Here is a 9,763-nt window from a genome sequence, read left to right on the forward strand (position 1 = left end):
AGCCAGCTGCTCAGCCAGCAGAGCCAGGGAGATTCTTCCATTGAAAGCATGCAGTGCAAGGAAGATAGCTTGGGTTCTGGCTCAGTTTCAAATTCACATTTTCAGCAAGACCTGCCTTCACTGTGTGAACTTCTACAAATCATGAACTCATCAGAAAGTAAAGAACGTGAACATGCTTTATTTGTTCTTAGTTTTATGCTCTAGCAAGTATGCTGCTCAACATCACTGCCCTACTCATGTGAGAGCCACAACATATCCTTATAAATGTAGATCCAAAATAGACTTGGCTGTGGTTTGACTTAGACCTAAATCACAGCTGTACATGAGCACTTCACTGTAACCTTTTAAAGCGAGCAGAAATGTATTTAAAGGTGATGGTCTCATCACCTTGAGCTAACCTAAACTTTCCAAGATGCTAGTTTGTTTGGCATCTGTCCAGGCTGGTTGCTATGCAGTAGGATTCCAGAGAAGCCAAATTATAGTAGCTTTATAGCTGTCACGTTCCTGTCGATGCTTGAGGGACTTCAGAATGGAAACAGAAATAAATGCAAGCTGTTAATGTATGAAATAAGCTGTGCTCAGAGAGTTGTAGTGGGTGAAGAGGGCAAAGAGAAATGTGTATAAGGAACTGACTGTGTGGTGATAGTTCCTGGCTGAATTTCTAGGATGAAATTACAAATAGGAATCCTATTTTTAGAGGTAAAGAATATTAATTTTAAAATAATAGCTTAAAATATTTTCTGATATTGAAATATTTATGAATTGTTGGAAAGGAAAAAGTAAAACCTTCTTTGAACTGTTTAATGAATTTTGCATTTCAGCTGGAAAACTACTCATTACACCCCTAATATTGGTTCTGGGACTGGCACTGGGAGCCGTAGCTGTTGTAATAGGTAAGAGTTACATATGTGAATGAAACTAATCCTGATTATGCAGTGACTTTCTCTATATGACATCTCAAAAACATGGAGACAAAGTACAGATTTCACAGATGCTGTTTTAGTATTAAGCAGGTTACTTTTTTCTAGAAAAATGAGATTTTTAAATTTATGCTTACTAGCTTTATTTTTGTTCCCATTTATTTCATTTTCCAAATAAACATCTTTAACTGCTCTAGATAAACTAGCAGAAAGTTCAGAGTAATTTAAATATAATCCTGGGGGCTGACTGACTTGGACCCAGCCTTATAATCACTCCATTGAATCACTATTTCAAATCTTAGTCATGTGTATGACAATATTTTTAGGGAACTAAGGCTTAGTCCCAAGAGCTCACCAGCCTGAAGATGCAACAGCAACAAAGCAGCAAATTGGGATGAGTCAGTCTCAAAACATGATCCAGTGAGAACACTGCCAAATTGTATTCCATCACAAAAACTGGTACTCTGAACTCACTTGATTACAGTATCAAAGCTCTGTAAATGTTGTTGCATTAATGTGGACAGATATTTTAGCAAAGCTGCTCTTTGCCTGAGTTTTCCCACAGAAAAGAGATTAGCTGTGACAACAAGGTATAATTTTGCTCATGTGAGTGCATATCCACTCTTTATATTGGCAGCAATATGTCATTGAGGGATCATGCTGCTTCACAGCTTTTCATCAAACTGCTTTTTCCACTGAGAATTTGCAGTGCATGCCCAGCCCTGAGGTATAATGGTGTGTGGCTCCTTTATTTTGATATAATAAAGCCAAAATACACCAGGATAGATATATTAATAAGGCTGGAAGTAACCAGTCAACCTATAACCAAAATACTATTACAGCTTTTCTAGACTACATCTGGCCAAATAAGGACTATTGCTGTAATTTCTGTATTTAGACCAACCATCTTCACTGAAGAGAGTGAGCAGTGCTTAAGTATTTATTCTATTCAATAGCATTTTTATGCCAAAATTTTAAACAGTAAAGGCTTCTTAGTGCCAGTAAATCTTATTTTGGTCTGCAATCTGGTAAAATCTATGGTGAGGGAAAAAAATCCACTTTTTTATATACTAAAAATCAAGAAGGTTTTGCAGTAATATAGTAACAATATTTGCAATAATAATCAGAATGCCATTGAAGTCTCATCCTAGGCTTGGCTGGATAAGATAGGATCAAGGCCAGCAGTATGAGCAGTTCCAAAAGCATTGATTATTTATAGAAAAGTTCTGGTTTTGAGGTAATTAGAGCAATATTTGCTGCCAACCACTATTAGAATAATTTCAGTTACATAGCTGAAAATCATACTGCACCATTTACAAGGCTATTGAGCAAAGCAACAGCCCTGTGATTGTAGTAGTCTTTTGTTCTATGTTGTTACTGTAGTGGTGTTTGAAAAGAAAATCTTTGGCCATTTCAGTCAGCTGGTAGCAAGAGAAAGAGGAAGATCCTTCTCATTTGGGTTTGAAAGAGTATAGACTATTTGAAAAATTTTTCACCTGAATGATTGTGATGTGTGGGGTTTTTTTGTTTGTTTTTACAGCTTTCTTTCTCTCAAAAGACTTAAGAATAAATAGTTCCCTGTCCAGGCAAGCATAAACACTTGATATTATTAAAGATAAACATTTGGTATTAGTTCACAGTAGATGAGGACGCTTGTAAAAATAAATAAAAAGTAAAACTATAATGTGCTGTCTCTATTGCATGTGAATCTAATTGAAAACTAGCTTTGAATTTAGATCTAAGAATTTTCAGACTGCTTTTAAAAGTTTTGATTGTACCATATACCAGACAGCATGATTCAGAAGTTAATTTGTCAGAGGTGAGTGCAGGGTTAGCAGGAATTTGTTGTAACAGAAAAGAGTAAGTGTAGTTTAATTCATTATCAAAGACAGTGGTTGTTGCAGGCTAGTATTTTTTTCTGCTTGTCCAAATGCCTGGTCTAAATTCTCCTGAGACATGAAAAGCTCCATCTGAATACATATATCTAAAGACCATAGAACATGCATGAAGGATTGCATTTACTTACGTGTTTTTTTCATGTTTCCTTCTTTTGGCAGGTTTATTTGTGTTTCCTATCTATTGCCTTTGTAAAAAGCAGAGGAAAAGGTCACGGACAGGTATGCCCTGGTGAGGACGGACGTTGCTGCCTGAACTGAGCTGGTCCTGCAAGGGCTATCCGTGTTTTGTGCAACAGAGCAATACAGTGCTGGTTACAGCATCACAGCCACCGCCCTGGAAGAAGGATGGGGGCTCTCCTGCCATCTTCCCTCAGCTGAAAACACTACTGCAGACCAGAAAGCCTCTTTGCTCTGGTGCACTCTCAACAAGATGGGCCCCCTGACTGCTGCTTTTTAAATGTTTTTCGGTTTGGTGGTTTTTTTTGTTTTTTTTTTTTTTTTTTGGTTATTACTTCGGAGGGGTTTTTTTGAGTAAGTTTCTGAACCAGACAATCCAAGTCTGTATTGTAGCCACAACTCTACTACCGATTTGGCCTGTGAAGAAAGCATTTAACTGCTAACATGTGCTCGTTTTAACTTCAGTGTCGGCCTTTAAGGTGGAAATGCTTAGAAGTGTTTGGACTCTTACTGTGTACTGAGCATACTACTTTTGGTATTAAAAACTTCTTCTGTAAATAACTTCCATCACACAGCATTCTGTTGAGCATACCAAAACCCCATCACATGCCAGAGCACGACAGCTGGTTGTCTTCTGAGCCCTGCTCCTGCCAGTGGAGTGCACATTGCCCCCGCCAAACTGCAGTGCCTCAGAGGGAAACACCCCTACTACTGGAGCGCCGTGATACTTAAGAGTCTGGTGACTGGTTTCACTTCAGTAATTTATTTATGACAGTCTGTTAATATTAATGGCAGAGGGTGTGACAAGATTTCTTACAACAGGACTTCATTTTTAAATTCTCACAGTACAGAAAAAATCTGAAGGGTTTAGATGATAAGATGTGTCAGTGGCCTAATCTGTCCCAAGATATCCCTGAAATGTGTCTTCAGGGAAGCTGGAGACCTGCTCTTTTTATTCTGACTTGGAATATGATATACATGCTAGGCACTACCTTTGTGAGGATTGACTTGATGAAATTTTATAGCCTAAATAGCACATTTTGTTTGTTTGTTCCCTTGAGTAGGCTACTACTACATAAGTCTTGGAGTATCCACTGATGTCTTAGGAGGAAAATCTGTGAATCCAGGGTAAGGGAAGCGATCATAAATTCTTAGGAGACCACTTGATTCTTACTTTCTGCTTCCAGTGTTTCTCTTCCTGGCACATGACAGTTCTAAAGAGAACAGCTATCTTTGCTCTTTTTTCCTTAAGTTCTACTGTTTGCTACCAAACCTCTTTCTCAGTGCATCACAACAAAAGCAATTTAATTCAGCATAAGGAGTCAATTACTGAGAATTTTTACACTTTTAATTTTGATCCAAATCTATCATGCAAATATAACTTAAAAAGATAGAATAAATTTGTTTAGACAGAACACTGAAACAATAAAGGAACTGAATAAAAAAAATATCTACTTCATACTGTAAAAATACAAGCTAATTTTAAAGAAAAGAAGATTGGATTTGTACTGTGAAGGTACTTCTTTTCAGTTTGTGTGTTTGAAGATACACACATATTTATATATCTATGTTTGTGTATATATGGGGAAAGGGGAAGCAGGAAGATGGGAAATGTCCTTAAGAGTCTACTGACTTCAAAATTTAGGCTTGCAAAAAGATATCATTTAAGAGGATATACTCTGTACCACTTTCTTTGAAAATTGTTGTTAAATCTGAATCCAGTTGTAATTTTTAAGCAAATGGTGTTCTGCCCCACCAACATAATACTGTTACAAGATACTTTGACTTTGAAGCCTCAGTGGAAGAAGCTGATAACTTTTGTTTACCTGGAAACACAAATATCAGTTTACCATAGTTGGCTAGTGTGCTTGTTTTCTGTCAGCTTCTAGTTGTGTTTTCTTGTGGTTTTTTTTTTTTTTTTTTTCTTTAAGCACACCATAGTAGTGAATACCTATTTAATAACTTCCATTTGAATTTAAGGGCATGTTTACCCTGTTATCCTAACAGTAGAAATAGTACCTTTCGAAGATTTGCAAATAAAGAAGGGAAGCAGTGATGTTTAGAAATAAAATTCAAAGCCTATTATCAATGCAAATTCACCTGTTATTTAGACTTACTTTCTTCTGAGACACATCAGTTTTGTATTTGTGTTCTGTCTGAAGCTGGAAGCTGCCTTAAAATTGGTCTTGGTTTTGAGTGTGTTTTCTGAGGGTATACATATCAGTTGTCTTTGGCTTACTCAGGGATTTTTATTCCTCTCTTTAAATGTCAAATAATGAAGATATTTTTGTATTATTTAGAAAAACCTTCAGACCTCAGAGAGTGAGATATATGTAGATAGATTTGGGTTTGCAATGCAGTCTATAACTTGGTGTCAAACTATTCCACTTGAGAATATTTTAGTACTTGAGATTATCTGTACTTAACTACACAGTGGATTAATTTCCTTTCTTTTCCTGGTTCTGTGTAATTGTGAGAGATATTCTTACAGTCTTTGTAGCTGTTTTCACTCTGCCATGTTTGCCTTTTTCAGTTTTTAACTAGAGTTCAGTAAGATCTGAAACAAAGAGAATAAAGAACATAAAAGGGAAGATAATAGATCTGCACTTACTTCTATTCAGAAAGTATGTCCTTGTGGATGGAGAAAAGGAACATAAAACTCAGCTCCTATATTATCATTTCATCTAGGCCATTTTGATTTTATCAGAACAGATCAAATCAAGGGGAAATGGTTCTTAATTTTCTATACAGAGCAGAAAGAGACATCTTTGACCTTGTAAAGATGAGTGAGTCTGATTGTGCTTTTCCTGCAAAGAAAAAAAAAGGAATTGCAATACTTTTTGCAGTTAATAATTTTGCAGTTGCAAGGAATTAAGATAAATTGTTTTGTAGAACAAGATAAATGTTCAAGAACGTGGAAGAATAAGGATATGGAACTCTTCTTCCATCTGTATAAAAACACTCCCACTTGAAAAGTACATAAATACAATTTTTATCAATATTATATAATATAACCTACTAAAGCATGAGAAGTAGCTCAGTACAAAGCTTCATTTGGTTAAACATTAGCTTTTAAGCAACTCATCACAGCAAACCTTGTATGCATCGAAGCCATGTCATTTGTTTTAAAAACATTAATTTATTCTTTTGAAAGAAACTGAATGAACTTTATAAGGAGATTATGTAAGTGTATTGGTTTTTTGTAACTACTCTAGAGAAACCATCGGTCTGTTCTGCTCCATGTTTATTAGCAGAAAACTTCATCAGGCAGCTACATTAACCTGCTAAGGCAGATTCCACACTACTGTATGCTGATCATCATGGTCATTGTGTTTGCTTTGGCGACAGTTATTTAAGATTATTTATCTTTGTTGCTCATCAGTGCCTGTGTTCAGACTAGGAAATGCTTGAATCCATTCTGCACTAGCCTTCTGTTCCAAGCTTGCTGGGGCTGGCTTTGCCTGTGCGCTCAGCTCTGCGTGCAGGCGCGCAGTCAGAGCTGGGGCTCTCCCCATCCTGTGCCATGGCTGCGTGTTCCCCATCCTGCTCCTGCTGGCAGGGCTGGCTGGCCACACCTCTCCCGGGAGCTGCTCTCCCCCTCTCCACTATGCAGAATTTAGTTGCATTTCAGTAGTGGGGTCAAGTCCCAGGGCATCTCAGAGCATAGTTAGGTATATGTAGAGAGTTTACACAGGAGCTTGTGACTAGAAAAAAAATTGAGCTTTTCCTTATGTAAAAAATTGTGCTTTTCCTTTCCTATTAGCCAATGAGAGTAATAAGCTGAGTAGGAATACAGGCAAGAAGCAGAAAAACACTTCTGAGTAGCTTTGTGCTGAGCAGACCTATCAGGCGTAGTTCTGTACAAAAAAGTCAGTGAGTCTTCATTTCTCACCACCTCTATAATAAACAGCATATTCCTACCTGTTCAGTGTCATTAAAGTACAGTGCACTTTGAGTGATCTATTATCTTCCTTTGAGGCAGTGCAAATGCATAAGGGAAGATTTTGTGTTTGGTTTTGATGCTCCTAATGCTGACTTGGTAATTCTTCTTGGTGTGTTAAGGGTTTTTGTAATTTACACCTATTTATTCATTACAAAAGTTTTACTTTATTAAAAATATTAATTTGCAGGGACTACTGCCAATTTTAACTAGAAGGCATTTTGGATCACTGTCAGGTATTTTTTTTAGCCAAGAGGCTTTTTGCTCTTCCAAAGACTGTCACAGTTTGTGTGATGTTAAATGGTGTGTAGGTGGGGCAGTAATTCTCCCAGAGGATATAAATTCACCAGTGATGGAATGGTTTCTTATGCCAGTTAAGTTTGAGAAACTGTTTAATATTCAGTGGCCAAACAGATTGCCATGCAAATTATTGGTCGGTTTGTTAGTTTTTTTGTTTTTTTTTTTTTTAATTCAGTTATGTTATTTTGTTTCTTGAGCAAACCTTACATCATAATTTTTGGTATGCTAATTGTGCAGGTTCAAGTTGTGGGTAAGAACCACAGATTGCTGTTACTGTTATAATCTATATTAGATCTCTGCTGATGGAAAGAATCCTACATGAGGAGACTATTAGATAATTTCTTACTTTCTTTTCATTTTTAAGCCTTATAGTTGCAGTGAGTCAGCTTCATTCCTGACATCAGTCACAGCCCCATTAAACCAGAGAAAACTATTTTTGTGCCAGTGTGGAATTTGGTTTACAAATACTTTTATAAAAACATCTAGAAGGGTGTTGATAGCCATGGAAAACCTGGTTCACTTCTTAAGAAGTGTGAACTACTATGGAGCCACTCCTCTCATTGCAGAATGATGCCAGTGTGTTGAGTAAGTACAGGAGAGGGAAGGAGTTGGGAAGAATTTCCAAACAACATTCTCATTAGAGCAGATTGTCAGGAGAGGAATTTAATTTATTTCTTTATTATTTAATAGAATAAATAAATTTTAATGCTTTGAATCACTAAAAACGTTAGAAACAATACCCAAAGACAGTGTTTAGTAACATTTCTTCAAATTCTGCTTTCTTCAATGTAACAAATAGCAGCACATTGTAAGAGATGGAATTGCAGCTGTTCAGTATTTTTAGGACTTAACACACAAACTTGAGGGTGCACAACATCTAAAAAGTTATGTTGCTGATCTATTTGGTAGTTTATCTTGCTACTGTTACATGAAAAACCAGCTGAGCCTTGATTCGACTGAAAGACAGTGTTTTCACTGTTGTTACAGCTTGAGTACTTAATACTCCAAAACATTTTTGTAATAAAACTAACAAATGCAGTTGCTTGCAGACTGAAGCTTCCGTGCTAATTCTTCCTTACCTTTCTGTGCATAAGAGTTCAGGAGCCATATGTTCTCTCTGCAGTAAGGAACAGGCTGCACATATTAGGCAATTAATCACTGATGCTTCTCTTCTCTTGGCCTAATAGTGAAATGCCATAAGGTAGGGAAATGAAAACTGATCTTAGAGTGCATGCTCTGATTTCACAGGTAAAAATGTGTAATAAGTTTTAATTACTCCATAGCAAGAAATAAATACATACATTTTGAACCATAATTCCAGCTGTTAATTTATAAATCTGTCGGTATAACACAATAGTTATAACAGTGATGCATTTATTAAAATATGTATATTGTGCAAAATAAAACCTTTTTTGGTGCTTATTTGGCTTATCAAAACATGAAAAATTAATCTGAAGTGTTTGGATAGATTAAAGGCAGAAGAGAAGCCTATTGTGTAAAAATATTTGTTTAGCATTAATGTGAACTTTGCACATACCTTAAACACAATTGCATGCCCACCCCATTCAGTGTTCACCTTGTTGAAAATTTGTCACACTGAAAACAGTATTTTTGAAATTTTTAACTTACTGTCACAGAGCATGATGTTACTAACACAATGCCACATTTACCTCATTTTTAGAAGGAAATATATTTACAGAATTCAGAGAAGCTGTTCAGGTATTTTGAACCCGTCCTGTAAAACTATGAAGTAGTCAGAAAACATCTTTGTGCCTTGTGCAAGCTCTAGGTGAGCAGATGGCTTCAGTCTTTAGTCATGGACTATGTTTTTGCATAAAAAATGCACTCTTAAGAGTTTTTCATATCAATTTGCATCCTGCTGATTTGTGTCCTGAAATTGCAAGGACAGGGATAGATTTACGTTTCACCGTTTACCATCTCATAATAAATTGTTTACCATGTTTCCATTCTTACACACTTTGTTTGTATGCTCTCCTTCTTATTCTAAATCTCATCATTTAAAGCTGACTCGTGAAAATGGCTGATGATCAAATTGCACCTGTAAAATGTGATCTCATAAGAAGTTGCTTCATTAATGCTTTGCTGAGATATAAACAAAATATTCATTTTGTTGTATTTACATTACTTAAAAGCAAGATGCTGAAATCTGTTTTTCTTCAGGGCTTTTAATTTTGAATTTTTTAAAAGTTACTTAAACAATATAGTCATCTTTGTTACATAACTAACCATATGAGTACAAAATAACATTTTTGGGTATTTGTTAATTCTTGTCGCTATGGTAGAGATGAGAATAGTGTTGAAAAAAAGAAAAAAATACCTCTGAGGAGTACAAGCTGAATTTAATTCCATGACAGTTCAATGAGAAGTCTTCCCTTGCCCCCATCCCTTGTTTTGTGTATCTTAGGGTGAAGGGTTCCCTTTAAAATAGGTTTAATTTGACTGGCAAGGAGTGAGGGTAGTGAGATAAGAGATCACACTGTTTTTAGTGTACAGGCTTCTGGCACAAC

General features: G+C 36.2%; 1 protein-coding gene across 1 annotated transcript in view; it reads left to right on the top strand.

Annotated features, from left to right (window-relative positions):
• Window positions 1–3,279, top strand: part of RNF217 (ring finger protein 217) — a 55,115-nt gene extending 51,836 nt beyond the window's left edge. The window contains exons 5-6 of the mRNA XM_063151104.1: window positions 822–893; window positions 2,978–3,279. Coding sequence (XP_063007174.1) covers window positions 822–893; window positions 2,978–3,051 — 146 coding nt within the window. The 3' untranslated portion in view covers window positions 3,052–3,279. The remainder of the gene's footprint in view (window positions 1–821; window positions 894–2,977) is intronic.
• The last annotated feature ends 6,484 nt before the right edge of the window (window positions 3,280–9,763 follow it).

This window comes from Melospiza melodia, chromosome 3 (genome assembly GCF_035770615.1).
Source record: "Melospiza melodia melodia isolate bMelMel2 chromosome 3, bMelMel2.pri, whole genome shotgun sequence".
Classification (NCBI taxonomy): Eukaryota; Metazoa; Chordata; class Aves; order Passeriformes; family Passerellidae; genus Melospiza; species Melospiza melodia.